Here is a 27898-nt window from a genome sequence, read left to right as displayed (position 1 = left end):
TGTCTAAATATAGCCTCTAAAGTGGCTTTTGAGAACAAATGTAAAATATCTTTTAACATGTTTCCGTGCGATAAAAGCGAAAATCTTTCCAGTTTGCAACTACACTCCGAAATTGCAAGAAGGATACAAAAAAAAGTAAACCTCATCAAGGAGTACTTTCAGCCGACAACAAGACAAGAAGCAGTAAATTTTGAACATCAGTCACTCTTTTGGGGCTTTATTTCACCACATGACCACTCTCAGTGCCCGAGTCGAAGGAGGTGACCATATTTCGCAGCCAGTAACTTACCCATCATATAGTTTCACCATACGGAGTTCCGTGGAGCCAGTCACACTATTCTGCCATAGCTTTCTATCGTTGCAAATACACATCTCTTGCTGAAGACAAAGCACAATAATCCTATGCTTGAGGGTGTGCTAGTTCAAAAATCACTTTTTCCTCTCTCCTTCCAGAGATCTCAGGTAATCCTTCATCCGCCAGCGATCGTTTAGATTACGTCAAAAGCGCGCTGGCTAATGTGAGAAGTTCACTACAACGGGATGGCGAGGTGGCAAGCCTAAAGAAAAAAAAAAAAAAATTTCAAAAAGAAATAAGTACTGAAACTTAAAAAGCACGTACTAATTACCATCGCCTTTTTCATGTAGAATTTCGTTGCGTGACTGGGGTCATAAAGTGCCATTTTTGTGTTCCTTCGTTATTTTCCTTATTTAGTTCCCTCTCTGTGTTTTCCTATTGTTTGATTTCAAGCAGTAGATTGACGACATTGACGTTTTTCACTACTTAGGAAGGTGTAGGATCTGGGAAAGAATCGAAAAATCGTAACTTTAAGCATCAATTTTCCACAGACTTATTTCTCTTACTTTTGTCAACCTCAATTGCCTTGCTGGATTCTCGCACGGCTCGCTTGCTGCTTTTCGGTGCTTACATAATCGGGCCGCTCGCTCAATTCCTTCCCACAAGTCAGGCAACATTTTTATACCTATCATCCTTTTCCCCCACTACTGCTACTTCAATTCAATGTCCGTGGCTCAAAGAAGAATTTCCAGAGCAGAGTGCTCCAACTGCACTTGCTCTCCAGGCTTATTATCACGAAACAGGAGATCGTCGACTTTTGCTAAAAGAATTTCCATCAAAAGATTCAACTCCCAGCTGGGCTCACCAAAGGGCTCCAGAAAGGGTTCCGTCTACACTATCGACGCTGCTTCCTTGTGTGTGCCAGAAATCAAGGAGGTCAACACATCGGCGAGATTGGAGAAACTCAGAAAGTTGATGAAGGAAAATGACTTGGGCGTTTACGTGATTCCCTCGGAAGACCAACACCAGTCGGAGTACGTGGCTCCGGTGGATCAGAGACGTGCGTTTATTTCGGGCTTCTCTGGAAGCGCTGGCGTCGCTGTTGTCACCAGAGACGTAAACAGCTTCGGTGAAGTGCCAGAAGGTTCTGCTGCATTGGCCACCGATGGCAGATACTTTACTCAGGCAACAAACGAGTTAGATTTCAACTGGACGTTGTTGAAGCAAGGCCAGAAGGATGTGCTTTCTTGGGAGAAATGGGCTGTTCAGCAGGCCATCCAGTTGTCTGTAGACTCCGGAAAGCTTGTCAAAATCGGCGTTGACCCTAAATTGATCAGTTTTCTGTCCTTTGACAAGATAACAAAAGCCATTGAGGAAGAGACCAAGAAGAAGACCGAAGCCCAAGTTGAACTTGTACCGGTCAAAAAGAATCTCGTGGACGCTATCTGGCCTGAGTTTGAGGAAGTTCCTCCTGTTCCCGAGAATATCATCAAGGTACTTGATGAAAAGTTCGCTGGAGAAGGTGTGAATGCCAAAATTACAAAAGTTATTGACGCTGTTAAAGAAAACAATTGCGACGGTATTATTATCAGCGCTTTAGACGAGGTTGCCTGGCTTTTAAACTTAAGAGGCAGCGACATACAATACAATCCCGTATTCTACAGTTATGTGATCATTGACGCCGACAAGGAAAGTGTTACTTTATATGCAAACAATAAGAAGTTTGATTCCCCCGTTAGTCTGCATTTGGAAAAGAACAATGTGAAAGTTAAACCTTACGAATCCTTTTGGGAGGAGCTAAGCAAGGTTTCCAAGAGTTTCAAAGAATCAAAGAAATCATTTTTGTTAGATGAGGGTAGTGCGTCCTGGGATATCGTTCGTACTCTAAATTGTGAGCATGTGCATGTTTCCCCGACACCTGTGGAAAATTTGAAAGCAATTAAGAATCTGACAGAGTTAGAAGGTGCTAAATTAGCTCATTTAAAGGACGGTAGAGCGTTGTGCAAGTTTTTCGCTTGGCTTGAGGAAGAGGTAGCTAATAAAGTGGAGTTGATTAACGAAGTCGAAGCTGATCAAAAGCTATTTGAACTTAGATCTGAGGAAGCAAATTTCGTTGGTTTGTCTTTTGACACCATCAGTGCATCGGGTGCCAACGGTGCCATTATCCACTACAAGCCTACCAAGGAAGCTTGCGCTACCATAGACCCTTCCAAGATCTACCTTAATGATTCCGGTGCTCAGTATTTGGAGGGTACCACGGACACCACCAGATGTGTGCACTTCGGAACGCCAACGCAAGAGGAGATCGACAATTATACATTAGTGTTGAAGGGCAACATCGCGTTAGGTAGTTTGAAGTTTCCCGAGAAGACTCCGTTGACTGATACTGTCGCCAGACAGTATTTGTGGAAGCAAGGTAAAGATTTTGGCCATGGTACATCTCATGGAATCGGTGCTTTCTTGAATGTGCATGAGGGACCCATTGGTCTCGGACCAAGAGCTAACTCCAAGAATCTTTTGAAGCCAGGTCACTTGCTATCTAACGAGCCAGGCTACTACGAGGAAGGTGAATATGGAATTCGTATTGAGAACGTCATGTTCGTGAAGCCTAGCGGATACGAATATAATGGTAAAAAGTTCAATGAGTTTGAGACCGTTACCAGAGTACCATTCTGCCGTCGTTTGATTAACCAGAATATGCTCACAAAGGAAGAGAAAGAATGGATCGATGATTACCATAAAACCATTTGGAAGGAATTGAGCGGCAGTTTCATCAAGAATACTATCGAATGGGCGTGGTTGAAGAGAGAGACTGCCTCGTTAAAGTAAAACCATTACTTTCATATAAAATGTTTACGTTTAATGATAAAAAGCTCGGAGCTAATCGCCGACGTAGTGTGTAATGCAAGGACGAAAGAAGCGTGAGTGATTCCCCACGCTTTGCCCTTGCAGACACCGGATCCGAGGAGCGGTATCCGCCGTCGGAGTCAAAAATGAGCCAATAGGAGAGCAACAAATATGGCTTACCCAGAAACCCATACTGCATATAGACAATTTGCTCTGACCTTCATTCTCATATGTAGACTAAGCAAAAATATTACTCAGATATTTCTTAACTATTTACTACATTATTTTACTTATCACCTACGCCTATTTATCGTTTGCACACTAAAATATTTATATCATTATCATACAGACATGTTACGGAGCTGTGCAACTCAAAGAACTAATATATTTGTGAGGTATGCTTCCCACGGAGGGTATAAGAGATGGATGCAAACAGTACCCAGCACGGTGAAGAGGCTGCCAGTAGCCAACTTCGGCTCATTGAACTATCAACTCAATCAGGACATGGTGCCAGTGAAGCTGAACTCTTTGAGAGGGTCCCGCTGGTCCAAGCATTCGCTCACATTCCCCTCTTCAGACTCACAAGAACAACAGGCTCCAGAGCCTCAAGAGCATCATGAAACTATCACAATAGCGGCTCCTCCCACTCCACTAGCGAGAAAGTCGAGGACTTCTAGATTTAGATCTGCTGCATCGAAGACGACCAAGGAGGCCAAGGAGACGGTGTCTCAAAATGAAGAATTCACTAAGAGGGACATCAACGAGACTCAAGCCACAAAGAACGCTAAATCACCAGAGACACAAACATCAGCTTCCACTGCTCCCCTTCCGAAGGTAAGCACGGAGAAGGCTTCGGAAGCCAGCGCTAAGCCCAAGAAGGCCAGGAGGCAATTGCGTCCAAGAAAGGCTTTAATCACGTTGTCTCCAGGGGCCGTGGAGCATCTCAAGGCATTACTAGACCAGCCTGAACCTCAACTTATCCGCATTGGTGTCAGAAACAGAGGCTGTTCTGGCTTGACATACCACTTGGAATATGTCACCGAGCCAGGCAAATTTGACGAGTTGGTAGAGCAGGATGGAGTCAAGGTTTTAATTGATTCTAAAGCTCTATTTTCCATTGTTGGTTCTGAGATGGACTGGATTGACGACAAGCTCTCATCTAGGTTCATCTTCAAGAACCCTAACTCCAAGGGCACATGCGGCTGTGGCGAATCGTTTATGGTATAAAACCCATAGAGATTTACTTTGGCATAATTCTTGGAATAGACATCTAGCATGTATAGCATTGAAATCTTGCATTTACGACACAAGGGATCTTACAGTTTGTAGCACATTGGTTGCAGGGCTCACTCAAGCACTATAAAAGACAGGCGCGGTAATTTTTGCAACCATTTCATCACAACCCACTCTCTTTTCCCACGAAGTATGATGTTCACCAGGTTTTCTTCCGTAGTGTCAACCATTCTTATCTCTGGGCTTGCGTCCGTCGTCCTTGCCGGCGTGGCGCCCCAGATCACCTCTAACCCTCTGAATGTTGTTGCCGTTGCCGAGTTCCCTATGTTTGGTTGTGGCGAGATGGAGGGCTACGTTCTGTTCGAGGCCCCTTACGGCAAGAAAGTCAAGGTCAACGTTGACGTGACCAGGCTTCCAGCCGACGGCTTCCCATTTCTCTATCATGTCCACGAATTTCCCGTTGGCGATGACGGTGACTGTGAAAGTGTTGGGCCAATCTTCAACCCTTACCACGCCTCGCCAAACTGTGACGCCCAAGACGGCGACGAGTACTGCAAAATTGGCGACTTGTCGGGCAAGCACGGTCAAATCCAGACGACCTGCTTCCAAACCGAGTACTACGATCCTTATATCTCTTTGACAGCTCAGTCGAAAGGTAGCATCGTTGGTCGCTCGGTAGTGTTTCACTACAGTGACATGACCAAGATCGCTTGTGCTAATATCGAGTACGCCACCGAGGAGCAGATGGAGCGTCTTCGCTGTGACTCTGACAGCGAAGGCGACGGTGAGGGCGCTGATGTTATCTACGACGTGAACAAGCGGGACGAGGATGGCGACGGCAGCAGCAGTTCGTTCGGGGGCTACGAGTCAGCCGCCTCTACGCTGTCTACTGAAAGTGCATATTCAGAGACAGAGTACTCACCCGAGATTGTCACTAAGGTGACAAATTCTAGCAGTTATCATCACAATAAGACCACTGTGACCAACTATGGCCAAAACTCCGTGTGCGAGGAAGGCGGAGCTGCGAGCTTGAATGCTGCTATCTGTGCCCTTTTTGGTGTGTTGGCTCCCTTTTTCTTGTGATGTCGCTGGTCGCCATCGTATGTACATGCATTTGTATTAGAGTAAAGAATCATCATTAACTATGTAATCTTGCGGCATTCGAAGTAGGTGGCGTCAATATCGTTAGGCAATGAGCAGAAGTACTCAAGCTTCTGCATCTGCTTGAAAAGCTGTATTGAGTTATACCCTAACCTCAAGCATGTCTTCTCTCCTCTCTCGTCGTTGGTGCATATGATCGACTCATTGGCGTACTTCTCTCCGTCGATGATGAACATGCGCTTAGGATGCGATTCCACAAACTTAGTCACAGCATTATTGCTTTCCTCATTCGTGTTAGCACGAGCAAATTGAACTTCGGGTTGCGAATGGGAGGTAGCAATCTGGTTCAATGTATTCTGAATGTCCAGCTCGTCAGACAGCACCCCAAGAGGTTGGTGAGAGCGCTGCTCTAATTGGGGAGGTTGCGGTCTCGGGGCCGCAGATGCATTGTCTTTTTTGCCGACACCAAAGGGGATCCACGCCATTCTTTGGTTGAAAGAGTTGAGTGACAGCAGTAGTGAAGTGAGGGAATGTCTACCACTATGCACCGTTTTGGATGTGCAGGCCGTAGTTTAATGCAACGGCTAGAGACAAAGGTCCAAGGATTCGTTTAGTGCCATGGTCATTCTTTCGTAGTCAGCGTAGCCTATGTCAACGACCTCTCTCGACTTGTTGAGCTCTTTTGCTCTCTTTTTGTCGATCATCCCCAGAACAAGCTCTTGCTCCCTCTTCGAAGCCTCATCAAGCCACCGGTATTCAGTGTCGAGCCTAACGTGGATAGGTGCCTGTTCTTCAAGTTTTAGGATTGTTTGGAGAATTTGTGTCTCCAACCGAGGTCTGTTGACTCGTTTCACATCATCGTACGTCTTTACTGTTTCAGGTTCGTCTTTCATATTGCAAGTGGCATTAAACACGAAAATGTATGTGTTGTAGATTCGCTTGACTAGAGCTCCATGAGACAAATCATCGTGAATGCCGAGCACCTTTTGTCTGCGGAGATTGAAATCGCCTCGAAGAAAGCGCCTTTTTAGAAGCCGAAGATACTGGTCCTGGTGATAGTCCCTATCCGAGATGAGATGCCGGAGTCTGAAGAAATGCTTGTATGTGAGGGTGAAGAAGGACCTTGGCGGAAGCGATTGAAGGTATTCGAGTGATGGTGTGTTGGATATTCGGTGCTTCACTGTTAGTAGAGGGCCCCCAGGGCCGATATGGAAAGAAGTTCTCATGAGGAACGTATGGTCCCGGTGCGAATAATGTATGTTTGTGAGAACTAGATGGCTCGAGGGTGAGTTGAAGCAAACACCATAAATGGCAAAGTTGGCAATGAATAGAAGAATGTGAAAACTAGGAACGAGAAAAGAGACAAAGAAAAATGCATAAAGAAATTCAAATGAGAGAAAAAGAAAGTAGATGGTGTGTTTCTACATTCCTTTATTTAGCCTGGACATGTATACGTTGTGGCTGCGCAATGACTACTGCCGCACTGCAATTACAATCTGCCACTCTTCTTTATCATGACCAAAGAGTTCATCCTCCAAGAGTTCGATGACACTTTTTCTTTGCTGTACAACGTCTCCCACACTGGGCCAGACGAAGCCAAGTTCTACGTTCCACTACAACGCATATCTGTATGAATTGACCCCATCCCCTTTCGTAGCTGTCTCTTTTGTCATAGACTAACGCCATAGCTCAAGCTCGAGATCTATGTCAACGACAACAGGTTGGACGCAACCAGCCATTGTGTTGAACGTATAAGGAACTCACTCTTGAGTTCATTCTTTTGGAAACAACTCTTTTTCGATGTTTCCCTGCTGGACGACTCGGAGAGCTCCTTGTGCCTTGATCTCAAGTGCAAGTTATTTGCCAACTCCCACATCGAATTCAAACACGCAGAAAACATTGCCCACGTCGAGAAACTTCACCTCGTGTTCAAGTACTTTACGCGATGTCCTCTGGTGTACTACACTTCTCTTTTCAACAACCTCCAGTACTGCCTCTCGTCGTTGATGCTTGATTTGGAGAAGGAACTCCCATTTGTCTTTTCTTTCTACGGGAAGCATCTTTACGAGATTAATTATAACACCATGCTCAGATGCTACACGGAGCTCAATACGCCGCTAGTTGGCTCAGGCAAGGCGGATCAGGCCGAGATGTTGCAGTTGGTGCTTGAGAAGTTGAACCACTTCATGCTTACGAAGTACAATACAATCGAGGTGATGAAGGAGTGTGATAAAAGCTCGTATCGGTTGCAGCAATGTAAAAAATCCATTCACAGGCCTCGTTGCACGGAGGATACGAGAAACTTGAGGAACATCGCCTTGACATATAGAATGCTTGCAGACGAGCCTGGGAGAGGTACGAGTGGTGGCTCGCAGGGAGTGTGATTTCGCACCTAATCGGGAGGTGATGTAAACACAGAGACTTCCTGCCTTGCGATATTGAGTAACAACGTCCTAGTTAAAAAAAAAAAGTATATATATCCTACTCTTCACAGAAACTATCAAGATCGCAGAGCTTATCGACCATGTCGTTTTTCTCCAACTTTAATGCCCACTCTATCAAGTCAACACGAGGGTTTAAGCTCAAGCCTGGGTCTCCCATCTCCAGCCCACAGCCCATATCAAGCTCAGCACTTCCCCATACCCCAAGGACAAACTTGTACGACAAACCAACTTTACAATTAGACCAGGATGAAAACCCTTACCTGACCATGAATGTCGCTTCTAACTTGTCTTCGCAACCAGTAACTTCGCATAAGGATATCAGGTCTTACGCTGAGCAGACTTTGGGGTCTGATAACGCCTTAATCCAGGCCGTCAAGCTCCCACAAGATGAAGACGTGAACGAGTGGCTTGCTGTTCATGTTGTCGATTTCTACAATCAAATCAACATGCTTTACGGCACCATCACGGAGTTCTGTTCCCCACAAACATGCCCTAGAATGATTGCCACAGAGGAGTATGAGTACTTGTGGCAAGAAACTAACACTGGAAGTGGTAATGTCGCTCCTAAGAAGCCAATATCATTACCAGCTTGCGAATATGTGGAGAACCTCATGAACTGGATTCAAAATTTTTTCGATAATGATAACATCTTCCCCACGAAGATCGGTGCTCCATTCCCTCAGCAGTTTCCCAACTTGATAAAGACCATCTTTAAGAGGCTTTTGAGAATATATGCCCACATTTACTGCCATCACTTCCATGAAATTTCCGAGTTGGGCTTACAGAGCCATCTCAACACGAGCTTGAAACATTATGTCCTTTTCAGCAAAGAGTTTGACTTGATAAACAAAAAAGACTACGGTCCTCTTGAAGACTTGATCAACACCATGTTGAAGTCCTAGCTGAAGTGTACAAAGTTTCTATTCATCTAGCACAATTCGACTCTAGCCATGAGACATAGATGGTCAGACGGGTACTGGCCATTCCTTGGTTGTCCCGAAGGCTCGGGTCCCATCTCCTCAGGGGTTGGCATTCGAAGAAGCGAAAGGAGCCTCACCTGCTGCTGGCTCTCTAACTCGTCCACGGAGTCCACAGCATCATCCATTTTCTCCCCATTCCATTCTGAAGCAACAAAGATATAGTCAAGCAACCCTCGCCAAGCGTGCGCCCAGTTGGAGAACGGAGGCTCGTATCTATCACTTGGAACAGCATTTTCAGGATGCACCTGACGGTATGCAACTGAATATAGAGATATAAACCTCATATCTAAATCGTTATGTAGTTTTTGCAAACGCTCTATCTTGTCCAGAATATCTTGAGAACATTCAAACACCTCTGGTTCCGTCTCGTCCTCTTGCGAAACGTCTTCTCCACCATCATCGGCGTCTTGATCATCCCATTTATGAGAAGCGGCTTTTCCGAGAACCCTTTTGGCTCTATCCTTGTATTGAACAGGCTTCGCAGTCATAGAAAGATAAGGAGAGTCGTATGGCTGCGCATTGAAGTCACCGGCAAAGAACCTGTAGAACTTTTCATCAGCACCATACAAAAGATGCATCATCTTGGTGAATTCTTTCATCTCGTGTTGCACGATGTATGTCTGTCTTGTTCTTTCAAAGGTGCCAAATGGATGCCAGAAAAGATGGGTAGTTCCAATAATTACGCCATCTTTGGAGAGACCACGATGTGCTTTCTTGACTTCCTCGTGAAACTTGAGGTATACTAATAAGCCAACATTCTGTGTTTGAGTCGCAAGCGGCACGCCTGTGGTAACGAATTTATCGTAGTCAATGAAGTAAGAATGCTGAAATTTGAATAAACTATTTTTGTAAAGAATTGCAACGCCGTGTCTCTTCATACCAGATCTGTGGTACTGCGATGAGTAGCCCCATTTCATGAACTCTTTCTTCCAATGTGAGTTATACTGGTCGTAGTCTAATTCCTGTAAGCACAAAATATCAGCGTTATAAGATTGAATTTCAAAGCCTAATCTCTGTGATCTGTGGGCCCACTTCAAGGCAGCACCGCTGGTGGGAAACAAGTTCCGTCTGATCAATGCCTGTGCTAACATATTGTATGTCATGATCTTAATCTCAAGGCCCTCACCTGAGGCTTTGGACCGGTATATATCTAGCATTGGCCTCTGTATCACCTTCATGTGGGATGGAAGGGGTTTGGCATCTGGATCAATGCCTCGTTTGATCAACTCCTCTCGTTTCTGTTGTTTCTTCAATTCACGCTCTTTCCTCTTCTCCAGAATGTATTCCGGAGTAATCGTAGAGGGATCCTTAGCTCCAGGTTTTCTTTTCGTCTCCATTTCCTGGTCTTCTGTTAGAGGCACCCGGTTGAAAGGTGTATGAAGGTGTAATTTCCATGCCAGTTTGACTGCGAAAACCATCGATGAGAGAGACCACAATTCAATTGTAGACATCCATTACTCTAATGAATACAATACTCAGTGGCAATATCAATGAACAACTACATCTTTGTTTCAATTTTTCTCATTTGGTTTGCCACTTGTTGGAGCTGCTTCAGTAGCAGTTGTCTGTGCGTAGTGTATCTAGCACATAATTTGCCAAACATGAATGCCTCGATGATAACAATCAACGTATGCTGAATACAGAGATTGAAGCACAAACAGAGGCTCTAACACGGCTCAAATATAGCGTGTTTGAGAATATAGAAGAAATCAGGTCATTGCTGGCAGAGGATGATGAGCTGACATCCATTGAGCTGAAAAAAGAGACCCTCACCAAGCAAGCACATAGCTCGATTAGTCAAATGAGTGATCTCTTGAGCGTCCTTGAGCTTTTAATCCTCCAATGTGCTCCAAGATCCGCTGAAGAGAACTTGCTTTGGGAAAAGCTTTCGATTCACAAATTGACGGTGCAGCATTTAAAGGATAAGCTCAAGGATAGCCAGATTGCAGCTTACGAACAACAAAGCAAACAAGTTCATGCTCAAATTCTAGAGGAGTATGTTAACAAATGGAGGGCTGAGGAAGGAGACACAAGAGACCAGTTGTTTGCTGGAAGATCGGCACAACCAACAGGCGAGAAGGAAAAGCCTATTGAGGAGCAGGTGCTCAACAAAAATGAAAGTATCACCAACAACTTGAAGTTGACCCATCAACTCATGCAAATGTCCGTGGCACAAACTGAACTCAACATTGACACTATCGGCCAGCAGACAAAGGATCTCAGCACTTTGAACGATAAGCTTGTTGATTTAGAATCCTTGTTGAATAAGTCAAGGCAGATCGTGAAGTTCATTGAGAAGCAAGACAAGCACGATAAACGGCGCATTTACTTGAGCATAGGTTTTCTTCTCACATGCTTCGCTTGGGTGATATGGCACAGAATATTAAAGCTACCCACGAAAATACTTCTTTGGACTTTGCTTAGAGCATTTGGAGTCGTTACCTGGGCCACTTCGAAGATGAATGCTTCAGACACGGCTGACTCCTTGCTGCAATCAAGTGGGATTGCTATCTCCTCAGCATCTCATCAGGCTTTGTCAATTAGCAGTTTTATAAGTACCGTATCTTCAGCGACCGAGACCTCAACTCGAAGCGAGGCATTGTCCATCATTGAGGAGATCACATCCTCTATAATTGAAGACATCGAAAGCGCCCTGCGCCAAACTGAGCGCTTTTCTACCGAAGAATTGAGTGAAACCTCTTGTGGAATATCAGAACCTCGGAGTGAGATTGACAGCGAGGTCAAGCTGGTGACCACAAAGGAGCAATATACCACAACGCCACTGACTATGATTGAAACAAGAGCGCTCCAGACAAACTCATCAAATCATAAGAGCGGGGATATTGAATTGCGTGATGTGCTGGAAACAACAGTGAAGATGAGTGCTCTTGAAGATAATTCTGTCACTACAGTTGACACATCTAGTACATTTACATTTCGAGAAAGCGACCTCAGAGATTTGGGTATCAAGAAATGGAACAACGAAGAAAATTTTCATGATGAACTATAAAGAAGCGCTTATAAAATTTCAATCTTATGGCAGAACCACCTTAACAGAAGTGCCTTCTTTTTGCGACGATTCGAGAGCAGCAGCAACAATAGCCAAATGATGAAAAGCCTTTCTTGGAGGAACTTTTACAAGTGATTTGTCCTTTGCTTCTACCGCTTTGGCAAAGTTGAGAAACTCCTCTTTGATAGCATTAACCTCGTCGATCTCAACTACGGTCTTCTGTGAAGCCTGTTGTGCACTAGAGCCAGTCTGGTAGGTAATAGTTGGCTTTGGCAAATTTGGCGAAAAGTCATAGAAGATTGACCCATTTGTCCCGTAAATGGTGAAGTTTGTGGACTTCTCCGTGGCACCGAATGCCGATCCGTATACAAAGTTACCAATGACACCGGACTTCAATTTGAACGTCGAAAAGAGAATGTCGTCTGTACCACTCTGTTCTCTCACTTGTTTGGTGTGGCCACTGACGGAGTCAACCTCGCCCAAAACTTCTGTAAGTAAAGTCAATTGATGAACTCCACCATCACTCAAGAACCCACCAATGTGCTCGGGGTTCTGTCTCCAGCCTGTTGCGAGATACTTGTTGTTTTCGTTCCAAGGTCCAGTAGATTTGTAGATGAAGGAAACAACCTCACCAATCTTTGGGAGAATTTCATGAAGTTTTTCAATGGCACTGAAGAAAGCCCATTGTTCCAAAATGCCAACTGGGAGGTCCGTGGATTCAGCAATCTTGACAATTTCCTTTGCCTGTTCCAAATTTGCAGCAATTGGCTTCTCGAACACAATAGGTTTGTTGAACTGCACGGCTTTTCGAACGATATCCAAGTTCGACTGAACTGGCAATAAGGCATCGACAAAGTCGATTTCTTTGTTATTCAAGAGATCTTCAACGTTTTGGTAGACGTCTTTTTTGTCAATGCCGGCCTTCTCTGCAAAAGTGTGTGCCTTAGACTCCGTTCTGTTGAAAGCGGCATAAGGCCTTAAATTAGAGATGCTCTGGATAACAGGCAAATGGTTGTCCGTTGCAAAGATACCTGTACCAACTATACCAACGTTGAGGGTCATTTCAATGATTGATAAAAGAGTTATGAAAAAGGTGAAGTTTTAGTGAAAAAAATGGAATTGACTACTCCGAAATGTGTAAGAGATCTGAGCCACAGGTGGGGGATCGCGAAAATGGTCTGTGAGCGTGGGGGATCCCACCTTTTGTGCATAAGCAGGCCCTCCACGATCCATTAATAAAATCTTCAAGTAGTACACTTCGGATACCTTTGAGAAAAGGTGAATTGTTTAGAGCTTCAATCCTTCTCACAAAATTATCTGTGACATGTAGAATCCATCAATTGCGACCGAAGAATATAGGGTGTACCATACACGCGAATATAGTGCATGACAGTTTCCAGGTGACTACTACTATAAACTTGAGATGGACCTCACGCCTATACCATTGCAACAAAAGAACGATGTTGACGAACAAAAGAGTTCGGGTCCAGATATAGATGAATATGAGCCTGAAGTTCCTGGACAGGGGTTTGACGAGAGTCAAGTGGCATTCAAAGAGAAAAAGGAAAATACCCTGACCTCAAGCAGCCCAACTGATGAGCTTGGCCCTGAAACCACGGCAACACCAGCACCCGCTGAGTCAGATGAAGAGTATGACCCCGAAAGTATCAACCCGTCGCCAGAGCCCGAGTCTCAGGCATCAGCATCACTAAAGCTGCCAGGAACACCTTCTGACGATGACTACGATCCAGAAAACGGCCCAGAGATACCTCTATCTGAAAAATCTTCTGACAAATCACCTGCTGTTTCAGATGAGAAGGCTGTCAATAAGCCAGTGCTTCCTGCGAAGCCTAATTTGCCATCAAAGCCAACGGCATGTGCTCCATCGGTTGCTAAAGACCCACAGGTTCAGCTCAAAGAGGCATACGAGGCAATCATGAAGAGTGATCTTGTGAAACGACCAGAATTCAAGCAACTATCACAAGAGGAACAAATGATGCTCATTGATCAACAGCTTAAGCAAAGAGGGATCACTTTGCCCGATATCAATACTCCTGCTGATCCAGATATGAATTATGATCAAGTGTATTCATACAACAAGCCCTCTGAAACCAAGAAGCTTATCCCCTTGGTTCCTCAGAATAAGTTCTGCAAAAGACCCAACATAACACTTCCGATGACACCAGAGGAGGAGAAAGCATACCAGAAATACTTACAGGCGGAAAAGAAATACTCCGACAAGAAGCTTCTCGACCTGTTTCCCGAGAATTCAAGACTATTTATTGGTAATTTGTCCACGAATACATTAACAAAGCAGGATATTTTTAGAATCTGCCGACCATACGGTGATGTTTTTCACATCATGCTCAAAGCGGGCTATGGTTTTGTGCAATTCGAAACGGCAGAGCAATGTGCCGCTTGTATAGAGGGTGAATCAGGCGTACCCCTCCATGGCAGATACATCAGGCTCGATGCATCCACCAGTCACAGAAAACTTGATGAAGGTCAGGTTAGATTTCGTGAAAGAACTTCTGAGAGATCGCATGAAGCAGCAATGAAAAGAAGGGACTCACCCGATTGCCATATTTTCATTACCGCTGGCAGCGCTCAAAGTCTAATTGAACAAACCATTGAAGCCTTCGAATCTGCCGGACTCTCGCTCAAGATTGAGGATATTGGTGACCAAGACTTATCTGAGGTCATTCCCGATGCTGCCTACTCTGGTGTGCTCGGCGCTTGTGTAGTAAAGGAAGAAAACGTTGATATACAAACGTTTCAAGAGACAGAAGATGGAGGAATAAGGTTCGATGAATACGTTGCGCTCACCCCCTCGGTAGCAGTCGATCTAATCAAGCAGATGATCCCTTCAAGTCAAACTGATGAACCTAATCAGAAGCGTTTCAATACAAATGATGAAAGCATTGATTCATGTGCTCATGAATCTGAACAAAGAAAGAAAAGACAGCGGCAGAATGATCGTCAGAAAGATCATCATGATCGATATGGTCGAAGGAATACTAACACACATACATCTTCTCGAGGTGGCACCTCATACGCTGGCTCGAGTGCCGCAACATACGGGGTGCTGCCTACACCACCAGCGTATTCTCCACAACCGCCTGCAAACGCATTTCAACAACCACCGAACTTCCAAAGTTACCCACAACCCTATCTCTCATATTCTCAAAATTCTGCTCCTCAACCTGCGATTGACCCTCAAGTTCTACAAATTCTTCTGAGTCTTGATGCTGCTACACTTCAGCAAGTCATCCACTATATTAAACAACAGCAAGCCCTTGGTAGCTTGCAACAGGCTCCGCAGCAACCAATCACTAGTGGCCCATCAGGTGGCTATGGGCAATATCCGATGCCCCAGGCACCACCACCACCTCCCACAGTTCAACTGTCCAGTCATTTGAACACCCTTCTCTCCCAGCTTCAAACTCCTCAACAACAACATCAGAATCAGAGCTTACCTTCGAAAATTCAGTATTCTCAACCATCTCAACAGCCAACACATCAACAGCCTGGGCAGTCCTCAATGTTGATGGAAATGTTATCGAGATTTAGTAAGCAGTAATTTCTCTACTCTTAATATAATACCTCGTGCTCACGTTAACTCAAACCTAAACTAATCGACAGTGTCGTCCACATTTAGTTGCTCGTCAGCAACCAGTGGGGCATCATCTTGCTGAGCCTTCATCTTCTCGAACTCCTCTTCGTTTTCTAGATAGCCACTAAGACCGATGACATTACACTCGTTAATGATTTCCAACACTTCCTCTGCATCTTCAACCTTCATGGATGCAAAAATTTTATTCACTTCGTCAAGATCGCCAGTCTGGATTGCAGCTTGCATCTCTGGGGAGAGCTTCAGAGAAAAGATTTTGTATTCCTCAGTCCCTTCATCGGGAACATTAACTGTCAACTGCTTACTTTCATCGAGAGATCTTAACTGGATAACTGCCTCCTCATTTTCAGTTTCGCCCAGTGCCGAGCGTTCTTCTTGGATGACTTTACATCTAGTTTGGATGTGCTTTAATGTCTTATCGACATCCTCATTGAAGGCAGCGGCAACTGGGGTGGACGAGTCCATCAATTTTGAAAAGAATATCTCAATGGCTTGCATGACACGATCTTTTATTAACCCACCACCAGACAATTGAGAGACGTATTGCAATAAAAGGGACTGATGGACAACCTGCTTCGTCATTTTCTCACGACCTTCAAGTTGATGATCAAATGCAGTCATTATGAGAGAGTCTTTTTGATGTTCGGTGCAAATTTCGGGATGCAACAACAAAAATTCTCGGCTTTTCGCAAGCTTGTGGATATCAATCTTTGCGAACTCGGCCGTGGGAGGCAAAACTTCGAGCTGATCATATTCGTCGTCTGTCTGGGAACCTGACGACTTTGTATTTTCTGGTTGACGTGGATTATTGATGGTCTCGATAGATGTTGAAGTAGTGGTCTGTGGTTTGGTATTCTTCTCTTCGGCGTCTTTCTTGTCTTTGTTGATAAATGAGCTGTCAAAACCGGTATGGTAATCTTCACTGCTGATGAGGTTCGCCTTTTCGTGGAGCAAAGAGTCGAGTTTGATTGACTGCTTCAGTAAGATATCGTCAATCTTAAGTCTGTGTTCCTTGAGGTGCTGCTTCAACTTATCGTCATCATTGGTAACTTCAGGATGGTCTTCTTTAACTTGAGTGAAAAGGTCCTCGACCATCTCATTATACGGTGGAGTAGCCTCAATTTCGTCTTTAGAAAACTCCAAATCATGCAAACCCTTTCTAAGCTCACTACCTTTCTCCTTCTTGAGCTTCTCATAATCGAACTTTTCCTTTGGATCAAACTCTCCATCTAGAGCTGCCTTCACTTTCGCTTCATCAAGAAGCTCTGATGGTTTGAGTTTCTCCATCAAAAAGTCAAGTCTGGCATTTAATTTGGCATACATGGTCAATTGGATCAAGATAGACTTGATCTCAATGTTTCTCTGATGACGCTTCTCATGAATATCCCGTTGCTTCCACCTAATGAAGGAGCGTTTATCAACATTTGGGTGGACCTCTATATCAGAATCATCGGAGAGTTCTATTTTATCCCACTTCGAGTAATCAATAGGCATTGTAAGGTTACTGTGTAGTCGATTAGTATCGTAGATCGAGAAAGTTATGATGGTGCGTTCCTGGTGCAGGTTCGAGAAGTTTCTACCAAGTTAGACACATATCGATACATGGATTACACTATACATAGTAAAAATTGGATCAGGCAGTTCCATTGGGTCTCAAACCACAGAAGAACGCATAGCCGTAACCAGTGGTTTGGAAAGTGATGGTGGTACCCTTTGGAAAATAGAAGACGTCACCGGGAGACACAGACACCTTGTTACCAGTTTCGTCTGAGATGGTGTATTCACCTTCAACTTCCAAGATGATCTTCATCTCATCGTAGTCGTAGTGATATTCCAAAGGCTCTCCCTTCTCTTGCTTGTAAAAACCACAGGATATTTGCTTATCTGATGGTGCGTCAGAGGTGAAGATGTCACCAAGGAAAGAGTTGTTGCCTGGAGAAGGAATCTGTGGAGGCTTGACTTCTTTACCTTTGGCTGCGGGAGTATACTTGAAAGGCATTTTGGTATTTGCTATGAGTAATTTTTGTTTTTCTGGCAAATTCAAATGGTGCTTGGTTTTTTGCAGCCATTTTATACTACTCAAGGTACGCGAGCTTCGGATCTATTTGCCTAAAGGGGTGCGACTTCGCATACATGGGTCTGAACAACTTTCGTATATTTTATATGCTTCAAGAGAATAAGCTCGAGAAGTGGCCGAGTAACGGAATTTCCGAATCTTTTTCTACAGGCCTCCATACGTATATGTTGCCGGGTTACCCGATTAGGCTACTTTGGTGTTCATATTACTGATGCTGTAGCAGAATTGAGCCAAATTCAATGCGAGTATAAAAAAAAAGTCGACTTGAAAGAACATGATTTGAAGACAAAGAAAAAAAGTGCAATCATACTATCAAGAGATAAAAAGAATAGCACGGAGAAGCCCGACGCGGGGGTCGAACCCGCAACCTTGAGATTAAAAGTCTCACGCTCTAGCCATTGAGCTAGCCGGGCGATTGGTTACCCCGTTGAGGTAATGAGTTAATAAGAGCAGAAAACTTTGTTCACGTGACGAATCACGTGATTACTTCTCTCAATTCACATATTGTGTATCATGCATTTTATTGCATCAGGTTGACTTGAAATTAAAGATTAAAAAGTAGCCCTCCCAGATCTGTCGGGGAGCGGTTACAGAAGGCAAAAATGATGACTCCGGCGTGATTCGAACACGCGCATCTTACGATAACAGAACTTGAGTCTGCCGCCTTAGACCGCTCGGCCACAGAGCCACTTGCTTATATACAAATTTTTTATCAGAGAATATATACTTCGTACTTGTAGAAACTCTATATGCAGGTCACGAAGATAAGAATTATGTTACAGCACACTAATGAAGATAAATGGTCCTTTCTTTATAGAATATTCAGATTTCGGTGAAACTGGGCGCACAAATAGTCATTGTAACCTGCTATGGAACATTTGGGTACTTACAACGACTTGAACGCATTTTAAATATATCGAAGTGTATGGCTTCAAAATTGAGTTCGAGGTGAGGGAGAGAGTTTCAACAGTGTCACACTGAATGAAAGGTCCGAGAGAGAAAAAGAAACTATTGTTTAATAAACTGACCTGAATTAAAATAACTTAGCTCTCGTTCACGAGTTGCAAACAGACATCCAACGTTTTTTCAACGTTGGCTTCGTTCATAACAACAAGATCTCTGAGTATGGCTTTATCAAGAGTTGGAAACATCTCAGAGAGTTGACCAAAAGCAGCGTCAACATCCTCCTCAGATGGTCTATGCCCTTCTCGCTCCTCAGCGCGTTGTGTAGCTCGCTCCTGAGATGATTCTTGAGGAGGTGGTGATAAATAGTTCGAAATTGATTTTTTGAAAGTCTCGGCACTTGCCATTAATACACTTGATGGGGAAAGATTTGTACGTACAATCGGACCACTTTCAGGGGGGCTATCTGAAGCACGAGGTTCCGGAATGATGAGATATGGTGGTCGCTGTCTAATGTCAGCTTCCCATGCTTCTATGTTGGCTTCATACTCTTCATCAGATACTGTAAGATCGTCTCGGGTAATATTCTGGATGAAGGTGATGGCCCCCTGTATTGATGAAAGGTAGTAGCTGGTTTCTCCATGCAGAAGCCACTGTTCCCCTCTAAACCTTTCAATGTAATGAATATTACTAATAAGATTGGGCGTCTTCGCCCTAATGATCACCAATATAAGTAGTGGTATAAACGCATCGGCGTTAGTTTCTTGCTTGCTAACACGAAGTAAGCTGAAAATGATCTTGCAAGAATTTAGTATGCAAATGATTTTATCACGAGGAGCCCTGTAATTGTTGATTTTGTTTAGCTCATTAATTGCTTGATCAAGGTAGTTCAAGCTTTCCTTGGAGGATTCCCGTTTTCTTTGTGATATCTCATTGAGATCCACGTCTAGGTGTGGACCAGACACCCAGCTGAACTTGTCTAGCTGAGTTGTGAATTTGACATCGTCTCGTAGATCTTGCAAGAAGGATTCCGGTGTACGAGACTCGTTTTTGTTGAATACTTCTGGCGAAAAAGTATATTCGTACAACCGATTCATGATAAGTTTTTCAATTCCCTCATTTGAGTTCTCAAGATCCTTGCTATCCATGGATGCAAAAGGTTCGAATTCTTGAAATTTACCATTAATGAATTCCTTAAATTGTCTGACAGCCTTGATTCTTTGGGCAGAAGACATGGCAGGGGCTTGTCTAGTGAAGGACACCAAAAAGGATCTTATGTAGCGAACAAGCGGGTCTGCTGATTTGTTACGAATATGCGAAAGGAAAACTTGGAAATCAAAAGGTCTATGTGATTTCTGATATTGCTCTTGTGGGTTGATGGAATCATAAGTTCTTTGAATAGAATTATTTCTTCTCTGTCGAGGACGCAGTGGCATTGGAGCAGCACTTGATTCAGAGGGTAGCTCACTCTCTTTAATTTGATAATCTTGGACAGTTTCAGATTGAGTATCCTTTAGAACGTCCACTTCATCGTCCCCTGGTCTATTCGGCTGGGCTAACTCGGTCTCGTTGTCTTGTTGCACATCTCCTGTATCATTCGTTGATTTCCAATTACTATTTGACGATTCATCCTGACCATTTTCGGATGAGTCGTCGATTACTTTCTTTTCGGTCATTGGTTGCTGCGGCTGTTCAGTGACAGTCGATGCGTCATTCTGATCGTTACCTGCGGACGCTCCCTCTATGGTTTTTGCGACTTTCAGTTGTTCTTCAATTGCTGGTTCGGTACATGTGCTGAGATGGTCTTTCTCGTCGACATTATCAGTCAGGGTGGATAAGTTGGAATTCTGTCTTGGTTTTGGCTTGAACTGCTTCATTTTTTCCTCTAGCGAATCAACCTCTACCTCATCATCGTCCATGTCACTCTTGATGTTGACGTCAAACTTATCAAAAAGACCAATGAGATCTGTTTTTTCCCGAGGTCCATTGGAGTGCTCGGTTACTTTCACCGTTGTGGGTGTCACCTCACTCAACTCTGTGGTCAGAGCAGGCTGGAGCACCTTTGGTGAGGAGCCAGAAGAAGCATTAAGTTTCATGGACTCAGATAGATCCTTCCAATTGGCTTTGCCGAGATTTAGTTGGTCATTGTGGCCATGTCTTGAGGGTGAGGGTGAGTTGTTTTGAGAAGTGGCCGTAGACGTCGTATTAGTATTTGTGGTGGAGGTTGTGGGAATTGCTTTGGATACATTAAATCCCAAGGGGTTATTGAACGACATTACAGTGAAGAGGGTATCGACTGTCTAAGAGAATTGGAAGAGTGCACCTGATAATGGTGATTTGAATCTGCGCGGACATACATCATTACACAGTACTATAATACATTTCTCATGATATTTCATTTGAGCGAGAGCTTCAAGGAGAGCTTTGGCTTACTTTTGGGTGCCTCTTTTTGCTCTTGTTCATTATTCTTCTCATCCCTGCTCTCAGCAGGCTCTTTCTTCTCCTCAGGCTCGACTGAGCTCGAGGTAGATCGGCTTTGGCTCCTGGAGCCGTCATGAATGTAGATTTTTGTTTTTTTCTTCTTGGTTCCATGGTTTTCACCGTCTCCAGGACTGGTTGCCCTTGACCATGGAGGTTCTGCCAGTCCCTCTCTCGAAGTAACTCGAGGGGTCAATTTATTCGGTGCATGCGAAATGTCTCGTTTAATTGGTTCTGCAACCGTTTCTTTAACAGTCTGCGGTGTCTCCGATTCATTCATCAGGTGATTTTGCTTGGGTTGTTGGCTCGTCATATCTTCCCGTTGATCACTTGTGAATGGAGTTTCAGAAAGTGACACCATACCAGACTTGATTTTCACAAACCTAGTTGGTCCTTTGATAACCGAAAGGTCACCTCGTGCAGTAGTTGGGATGTCGTTAACACTTTCATCAGCCACAGTATTAATCTTAGGAGGGTTTTTGAGCTTCTTAATATTGTCCGGACTGAAGAATTTGAGCGTAACAGATGAATCGCTGAGTAAAACGTTTCTTCTCCTCCTGCACGATGTTGTCACATCTGATAGGTTACGTCTCAAAAACTTCATCTTTATACTCATATTGTTTTTGCCATTTCTCGTGACGATCGGATGTTGTTCGGCTTCTGGTCCTTTGGTTTCCAGGCGACCAAGTCTAAGCTTGAGTTTTGGTTCAGGGGCCTTATTATCAAATGTAGAGCTCGATCCTCGTTTGCCATGTTCTGATACTGCGCGGCCTGGCTTCTCTGCTCTCCTACCATCGGATAATGATATCTTAGTTGAAAGCTGAATACGGAATCTTCCCTCACGTTTGATAATAACCTGGCAATTGTCAAGTTCTTTGGCAACAATCTTCTTCTTTAATTCCTCTAGTGGAACGTATGGCACAGGAATGTCGACAGGATAGGTGTCCTTTTCGAAGAACAAGAGTTCACACAAGCCAAAAAGGATTCTTCTCTCTCTTAAGCCCAAAAGCGATGTATGAATCAACCTCCAAAAAACCTTTTTAAGACCGAGCCCAATTCCGTAATCTCTTCTCAACAAAAGAATAGCACCCTCAATGCTAGCTCTGGCGAGGGCGTCTCTTCTCGAGCTGATCTCAGGGTTCTGCGATTCCTCCACAACGACCATGCCATTCGGGTTGGAATGGCCCTTCCTAGAATTAAATAACTTATCAAGGGAGTCAAATTCGGGGTCATCAATGTCAGATGGCAAGCCGTGAATTGCAGCTTCGCATACCGCATTCTTAAGAGCGTCAATCATCCGCGTTCTAAAACTGCTGGTACTTGAGCTGAGACAAAGTGAATGTAGGAAATAACGAAGAACCTCCCAGACTTTGATGCCACCTAGCACAAGTATACTTTCAAATGCAGCCAATCGAATTTCGATTGGATTTTTTGGAGTTGTAAATTTGGCAAACTCTTCAAACGAATACTCGCAAAGATTGTTTCGAGCCAATTTGGCTTTCTGTCTGATGCAGCTCGCATAAATGATATTTTGGTACGATGGAACCCATTCTTCAATCTTGCATAATCTATCAAGTTCCTCGACAACTTGATCGACAAATTGTTGATCGCTGGATTCATAACCAAGACGTTTCTCTTTTTCCAGATGAAAGTCGATAACTTTTTTCTTTTCATTGATTGGAATCGTCGCCTCAGTGAGTGCACCAAGCAAATCACTAACGTAATAGCAATCTTGAAACTCATTGTTGGAATTATCATTATACTTTACGAAATTCAAAAGGATTTCCTTGATCTCCGGAAGTGTATTTCCTTCATCATCTCGCACTTGTGCTAGTATTCGTGGAAATGCTCTTTGAAGGAAGTAGCGTTCGAACTGCTCGAAAGAGTTCGCTCGTGGAATAGAGCTATTTTCAAAGCAGAATAACTTGCGAAAAGCTTTTAAGAGATATTTCAAACCAAAGTATGAATTACTTTGTTTTGAAAGATCTGCAAGTGCTCGTGCTGCAGCAATTCTAACGCCGTAGTGGTAGCGACGGTCCATGAGTGTCCTCGTTAAAGTAGTACAATAGATTTTGTTGGGCTTTTCTTGCTCTCCAAAGTAACGTGCTGCATCACATTGTGCTTCAACGTCTCTATCGTGTTGCAATTGAGAGCAAAACATATAATCAGGTTGCCTCACATTAAACTTTGCGATCCACTCAGTATCTGTATCAAGTCGAATCCATTCATATGGGTCAACCAAATCTTCGTCGCGTTTTGGCCACTCTTCCAAATCCCATTCTTTCATGTCTTTATCCTTCTTGAGAATATCTCCAAGTTTGGAAAAGACAGGATTAGCCTCCACGTTCTCTTCCTTGTGTTTCCTCAGACGTCTAGCTTTGGTATTGTATTGAACGTCGAACTTAACAAGTGAGTCTTTGATATCAACAATGTGCTCATAAGGTGTACCATCCGCCTCATGTACCCTGATGGTCATTGGCCCCATAAAAGTGGTTTGTGCTGAGGGCAATTCTTGATCATGAAGATAATGCATAGCCTCTTCCATGAAGTTTTCAGGCTTTGGTCTAATCGTTTTGTGCTGTTGCACTTGAGTTTGACGAATGACAACTTCGATCAATGATCTCTTCTTATTAAATCTTTGGGTGATATTAAACACTGGTGTACCCACTCCAAATACCCATTGTTTGAAGAAATTGTCTAATCGATTTCGGTTTACTTTTTCACAAACATTTTGAAAGTGCTGCGTAGAAAGGGTACCGTTTTGCAAGTCTCCAGACATTGCTTGCAAGAAGATCTTGGGTAGCACACGAGAAAGTCCAAACAGTTTATCAGTCTTGGTCATCCTTCTGTCTAAAATGAGTAGGATAACGGATGACTTAAGACGCACAAAGTCAAGATCAGCCTCAGACAAGGGAAATCGGAGATAAGGTAATGATATTGGCTGCTTTGATACATCCGTTTCCACTATTTTCTCCATCTTCTGCTTGATTTTATATCTGAACTCATTTGTTCCCATTAAATTCTTCAAGAACTGGAATGACATAAAGCGGGCGATACCGATTGTACACCAAAGATCATGGAACGTCTGTGGCACGATATTGATGCTCGACCATTGTCCAGCGATGCACTCCAAAATCTCCTCTGTTAGTGTGAATATTGGCTCAATGAGGTTCTGAGGATAAAGAAGGCGGTCACTCAATACAGTAAGACCAGCAAAGTTATTGTATGGGTGGGAGGGTCCACTGACAAACACTATGCCATAGGAACTAAAGGGATACGAGCCGAATTCAGAAGAAAAGAAATTTAGTGCCTCGTGAACAAAAATACACGTGTTTCTCGCCAACTCTTCTTGGCCGGGTAAGAAGTACAACGTAACGACGGACCCGAGTTCATCCTTTTCGATCTCTTCCATTTCGTCCTCTCCTGAAGGCTGCAGTGAGTTACTGTTTAGATTTGCCAACTCCGAGCTCTCAAATGGGCCAATTGCCCACCCAACATGATGTGCGCAGATGGGATTAAAAATGGACCAGGAGACAACCTTCTTGGATTTATCTGTGGGGTGAGGAGTTTCCTTCACATTATTTGTATCTCCAGTACAGACAAACAAGTCGAAGTGTTCTGCATCATCCTCATCGTCGTCGCTTTCATTGTGATCCACGGGAATTCCTTTACTGGAAAAATGTTTTGTCTCTACTTCGTCCTCCTTGGAATCGTTGAGAGAACCATTCTCGAACGAAGAGAAGTTGTCAATGTCCTTTGTACTCCTCGGAACAGTAAGTTCAAAAGACCACGTTCCTTTTTCCCACAAATTATCAACGCAAGGTACCCATGAGGAAGTTGATACGTTGTATTCGGAATTCACTGTGTAAGCATGCCAGAGTTTTCTATCCTCCCCAAAACAAGAGAAGTTGACACCGTTATTTGGATTAATTAGCTCATACTCTATTCCAATTTGAATGGGAGCATACGTGTCGCCATGTGTGTTTTTATTTCGCAGATGCAATGGAGTTAGATCTGTCGGTATCAGAGATGCCGGAGTATGAGCCGCGTGCCTATCTGCTGATTGATGCTTGAAGTTATCGGGAAGACTAATGATGAGCTCCTCCGTGTTCCCTAGATCGAAGGTATTATTAGCATCATATTCATCTTCCTCGAATTCGCCGAATATGTAGTTGAGCTTTCGTCTTAGAAGATGGTGCTGGTTGATTGTGAATTTTTCGGAATATAGGTCCCATATGTTCACTAATTTGGCGCTAGTGCATGACTCAAATTTTTCGGGATCGTTGATATATAGCATGTCCTTGTGAATGAAGTTCACCAACTTGGTACCATTCACGTACACTTCCTTGATGTTCATCTCTCTAGCATCCAACTTCACTGCTCGAAGCTGATTGCTCGTTGGAATCAAAGTAAGTTCAGTAAAACCATTGATCTTCTTGTGAGCAAGGTCCACATCAAGACTGACTCTCTGATGCGCTAGCCTGAAATGTTGTGTCAGTAGGTTGACATTCTTAACTTTACTTCTGCTCCGAGGTGTTCCTGTCTGCCCACCAGTATACTTTGGAGTCGGGCCAGCCAGATGATTTCTATCGTGCAAGCTGATAAATGACATGGAATGATGGGGGTAGAACCGATGGAACGATTAGTATCCTATAACGATGTAGTACTGGAGTATTGATATGCTGTGCAGGATTCTCAACTTCCTTCAGTATACACGCACCACTGCAAGAAAAAGCACCACCTTCAGTGGTAGTAACTTCTCGAGGTACTACATTCACAACGTATCTTTTTCTATTTTTTTTTTTTTTTGAAAAAACCTGATTCTATTTCTTTAGTTGCAAAAAAGCAATTATTTAGATGATTACTATGATGAAGAACGCTAGACAATGCTTTTGTTATCATTATTGGCAAGCAGCTAATCTTCTTTTTTTATATAACATTCCACTTCTATGCCAGATAGAGCTTTCTTTCGAGTTGGAAGTGCGATCACATCGCCACTTTCATCGTCAAATACCACGGGTATGCCTTGCATGATATTCTTTAGATCTGGAAAGGACTGTAGTACTTTCAGTCGCATGCTCGAGTCGTAAGGCCCGATGTTCACATTTCTTCTCGTGTGGCTTCTAAGTCTTATCCACCATATATTGGTGAATAACGACCAAGGCAGTGGATGTTCATTCAAATGCATTTGAATTCTGGCAGCTTCAAGCTGGTATCGAGGTAAGGGTTGTCTTTTTAGGGTTACCTCAACGATGTCGTCAGCACATCTTTTAAACTGTAGCATCACGTTTAAGTATGTCATTGAGAGCACATCATCGCCATGGCCCTCCATAAACTTGTGAATGCGAGGAGTTGCTCGACGTTCCATTTTTGCATATGACCAGTGGTAAGTTTCTGTCGACGATATCGGATACATAATGCGGTATAGCCACCTTGCACAGACACTGTTATCAAGAAGTTTCCAATATGAAGAAGAAACAGTAAATTTGATGCTTCCTTCGTCTTCCAGAAACTCAAATGAGCAGTTCTCCCGTATATATTTGTCAAGGCGCTTGACATGAGCCTCAATACATTTGGTAACGGCTTGGATCAGCTCAATACTATCAACTAAAGCCTCCCGTGAGAGTGGATGGTTCTTGCTCTGCGATGATGAGGGAACATACTCATTCACCAAGTATCGTAGCCAATTTCGCTTAGTCAAATCGGGGTCTGCATTTGTAACATCTTCATACCAGTTAATGTGGTCCTCCTCGCATATTGACTTTAGTTCCTTCTTACTAAATGACAAAAGAGGGCGACATACGTGTGATGGCTTCACTGATTCAACAGGGCCAAGTGGTTTTAGGGGAAGAGGAGACCTTCTCTTCAACCCATTGAGGCCGTATAGCGTCGAGTTCATTTGAAGCCTATGGAGAAATGTCTCAATTTGGTCATCAAGAGTATGTGCCACCAAGATGCACTGTATTCCAAGGTCAACGGAATACCTTTGCAAGGCCTGGTACCGTAGGTTTCTGGCCACTTCCTCAAAGTTTGTAATTGCATTCACATCTCGGTCATACTCAAGACTTTCTATGTGATGTATAACTCCCCACTTGCTGACTTGAAGACCTACTTGTCGGGCCTCCTCAGATGAGCTTCTTCTGTACCCATGATCAATTGTCAATGCATGGATATTCAACAGAGGTTGACAGGACTGCTTATACTCAGCCAAAAGGTGCGTCAAGCACATAGAGTCCACGCCTCCTGAAAGAGCAACAAGAACCTTTTCTGGAACCTTATCATTGCAGCATCGTCGTAACTCATTAAAGAAGAGCTGCTTGAGTGACATAGTAAGTAGTGCTTCTAAAAGTGCGAATATCGTTGCATAGTCCGCGTGTAGGTTTGATTATAAACTAGCGGTACACGAATCATGGCACGAAATGTGATGGAGACAAAAGTACTCTCAAGTAATATTACAACCATGAAAATGGAGTAAGTTTGTTAAACAAGAAAGTAATTAATCTGAAGCCAATGGTCTTCAACATAGTCCTAGATGATACTTTGAGACACAAAATACTTATTGGATCTAATTTCGATACTCGCTAACGTTGTAAAAAATCGAAGGCGATAGCAAAGAATGTATCTGATTACCTAAGGTATGAAAACCACATTAGATGGCAATCTACCTTTAGAATCAAGATGAGTCAAGATTTATGCATTCTTGGATGAGTCTTCAGATAACAACTTCATTCATTTGATTCACATCTTAGTCTTAGTCATAGCAAACAAAATATTCCAGTAATGACAACTTTGAGTCACTTTAATCAAACAAAGAGTTTCAAACCACACCATTGACTTGACTCATTTTGCAATCAATGCACATTGCGAGACACCCGTGCACACGAAAATTTTTTGTGAGT

General features: G+C 43.5%; 15 protein-coding genes and 2 non-coding genes across 17 annotated transcripts; 7 read left to right on the top strand and 10 right to left on the bottom strand. All coding sequences in view use genetic code 12, as the record gives it.

Moving 5' to 3' along the window:
- Window positions 1-1018: 1018 nt before the first annotated feature.
- Window positions 1019-3124, top strand: CJI96_0000107 (aminopeptidase P; the record flags this gene model as incomplete). The annotated part of the gene is made up of 1 exon (XM_029033708.2): window positions 1019-3124. One exon carries the CDS (start codon window positions 1019-1021, stop codon window positions 3122-3124), a length of 2106 nt encoding a protein of 701 aa, XP_028892300.2.
- Window positions 3125-3568: 444 nt separating this feature from the next.
- On the top strand, window positions 3569-4369 carry ISA1 (Fe-binding Fe/S cluster assembly protein ISA1; the record flags this gene model as incomplete). The annotated part of the gene is made up of 1 exon (XM_029033709.2): window positions 3569-4369. One exon carries the CDS (start codon window positions 3569-3571, stop codon window positions 4367-4369), a length of 801 nt encoding a protein of 266 aa, XP_028892301.2.
- A 198-nt stretch (window positions 4370-4567) lies between these two features.
- On the top strand, window positions 4568-5458 carry SOD6 (Sod6p; the record flags this gene model as incomplete). The annotated part of the gene is made up of 1 exon (XM_029033710.1): window positions 4568-5458. The coding sequence occupies one exon, from the start codon at window positions 4568-4570 to the stop codon at window positions 5456-5458; it is 891 nt and encodes a 296-aa protein (XP_028892302.1).
- A 59-nt stretch (window positions 5459-5517) lies between these two features.
- On the bottom strand, window positions 5518-5961 carry CJI96_0000104 (uncharacterized protein; the record flags this gene model as incomplete). The annotated part of the gene is made up of 1 exon (XM_029033711.1): window positions 5518-5961. One exon carries the CDS (start codon window positions 5959-5961, stop codon window positions 5518-5520), a length of 444 nt encoding a protein of 147 aa, XP_028892303.1.
- A 99-nt stretch (window positions 5962-6060) lies between these two features.
- CJI96_0000103 (uncharacterized protein) lies at window positions 6061-6702 on the bottom strand (the record flags this gene model as incomplete). Its single annotated transcript, XM_029033712.1, has 1 exon — window positions 6061-6702. One exon carries the CDS (start codon window positions 6700-6702, stop codon window positions 6061-6063), a length of 642 nt encoding a protein of 213 aa, XP_028892304.1.
- Window positions 6703-6990: 288 nt separating this feature from the next.
- CJI96_0000102 (uncharacterized protein) lies at window positions 6991-7860 on the top strand (the record flags this gene model as incomplete). The annotated part of the gene is made up of 2 exons (XM_029033713.2): window positions 6991-7104; window positions 7165-7860. 2 exons carry the CDS (start codon window positions 6991-6993, stop codon window positions 7858-7860), a joined length of 810 nt encoding a protein of 269 aa, XP_028892305.2.
- Window positions 7861-8000: 140 nt separating this feature from the next.
- Window positions 8001-8822, top strand: MOB1 (Mob1p; the record flags this gene model as incomplete). The annotated part of the gene is made up of 1 exon (XM_029033714.1): window positions 8001-8822. One exon carries the CDS (start codon window positions 8001-8003, stop codon window positions 8820-8822), a length of 822 nt encoding a protein of 273 aa, XP_028892306.1.
- A 26-nt stretch (window positions 8823-8848) lies between these two features.
- On the bottom strand, window positions 8849-10237 carry CJI96_0000100 (RNA exonuclease; the record flags this gene model as incomplete). Its single annotated transcript, XM_029033715.1, has 1 exon — window positions 8849-10237. One exon carries the CDS (start codon window positions 10235-10237, stop codon window positions 8849-8851), a length of 1389 nt encoding a protein of 462 aa, XP_028892307.1.
- Window positions 10238-10530: 293 nt separating this feature from the next.
- SEC20 (Sec20p) lies at window positions 10531-11910 on the top strand (the record flags this gene model as incomplete). Its single annotated transcript, XM_029033716.2, has 1 exon — window positions 10531-11910. One exon carries the CDS (start codon window positions 10531-10533, stop codon window positions 11908-11910), a length of 1380 nt encoding a protein of 459 aa, XP_028892308.2.
- Window positions 11911-11934: 24 nt separating this feature from the next.
- Window positions 11935-12972, bottom strand: CJI96_0000098 (uncharacterized protein; the record flags this gene model as incomplete). The annotated part of the gene is made up of 1 exon (XM_029033717.2): window positions 11935-12972. The coding sequence occupies one exon, from the start codon at window positions 12970-12972 to the stop codon at window positions 11935-11937; it is 1038 nt and encodes a 345-aa protein (XP_028892309.1).
- Window positions 12973-13333: 361 nt separating this feature from the next.
- NAB3 (Nab3p) lies at window positions 13334-15490 on the top strand (the record flags this gene model as incomplete). The annotated part of the gene is made up of 1 exon (XM_029033718.2): window positions 13334-15490. The coding sequence occupies one exon, from the start codon at window positions 13334-13336 to the stop codon at window positions 15488-15490; it is 2157 nt and encodes a 718-aa protein (XP_028892310.2).
- Window positions 15491-15541: 51 nt separating this feature from the next.
- CDC37 (Cdc37p) lies at window positions 15542-17035 on the bottom strand (the record flags this gene model as incomplete). The annotated part of the gene is made up of 1 exon (XM_029033719.2): window positions 15542-17035. One exon carries the CDS (start codon window positions 17033-17035, stop codon window positions 15542-15544), a length of 1494 nt encoding a protein of 497 aa, XP_028892311.2.
- A 139-nt stretch (window positions 17036-17174) lies between these two features.
- Window positions 17175-17540, bottom strand: CJI96_0000095 (uncharacterized protein; the record flags this gene model as incomplete). The annotated part of the gene is made up of 1 exon (XM_029033720.1): window positions 17175-17540. One exon carries the CDS (start codon window positions 17538-17540, stop codon window positions 17175-17177), a length of 366 nt encoding a protein of 121 aa, XP_028892312.1.
- Window positions 17541-17958: 418 nt separating this feature from the next.
- On the bottom strand, window positions 17959-18031 carry CJI96_0000094. The gene has a single exon. It is a non-coding gene; the product is annotated as a tRNA-Lys (tRNA).
- Window positions 18032-18221: 190 nt separating this feature from the next.
- CJI96_0000093 lies at window positions 18222-18306 on the bottom strand. Its single transcript has one exon. It is a non-coding gene; the product is annotated as a tRNA-Leu (tRNA).
- Window positions 18307-18661: 355 nt separating this feature from the next.
- Window positions 18662-20797, bottom strand: CJI96_0000092 (guanine nucleotide exchange factor VPS9; the record flags this gene model as incomplete). The annotated part of the gene is made up of 1 exon (XM_029033721.2): window positions 18662-20797. One exon carries the CDS (start codon window positions 20795-20797, stop codon window positions 18662-18664), a length of 2136 nt encoding a protein of 711 aa, XP_028892313.2.
- Window positions 20798-20916: 119 nt separating this feature from the next.
- On the bottom strand, window positions 20917-25611 carry TSM1 (Tsm1p; the record flags this gene model as incomplete). Its single annotated transcript, XM_029033722.2, has 1 exon — window positions 20917-25611. The coding sequence occupies one exon, from the start codon at window positions 25609-25611 to the stop codon at window positions 20917-20919; it is 4695 nt and encodes a 1564-aa protein (XP_028892314.2).
- Between the last annotated feature and the right edge of the window lie 2287 nt (window positions 25612-27898).

This window comes from Candidozyma auris, chromosome 1 (genome assembly GCF_003013715.1).
Source record: "Candidozyma auris chromosome 1, complete sequence".
NCBI classification, from domain to species: Eukaryota; Fungi; Ascomycota; class Pichiomycetes; order Serinales; family Metschnikowiaceae; genus Candidozyma; species Candidozyma auris.
The sequence above is the reverse complement of the archived record's forward strand: the minus strand, read 5'-3'. Positions and strand labels throughout refer to the sequence as shown.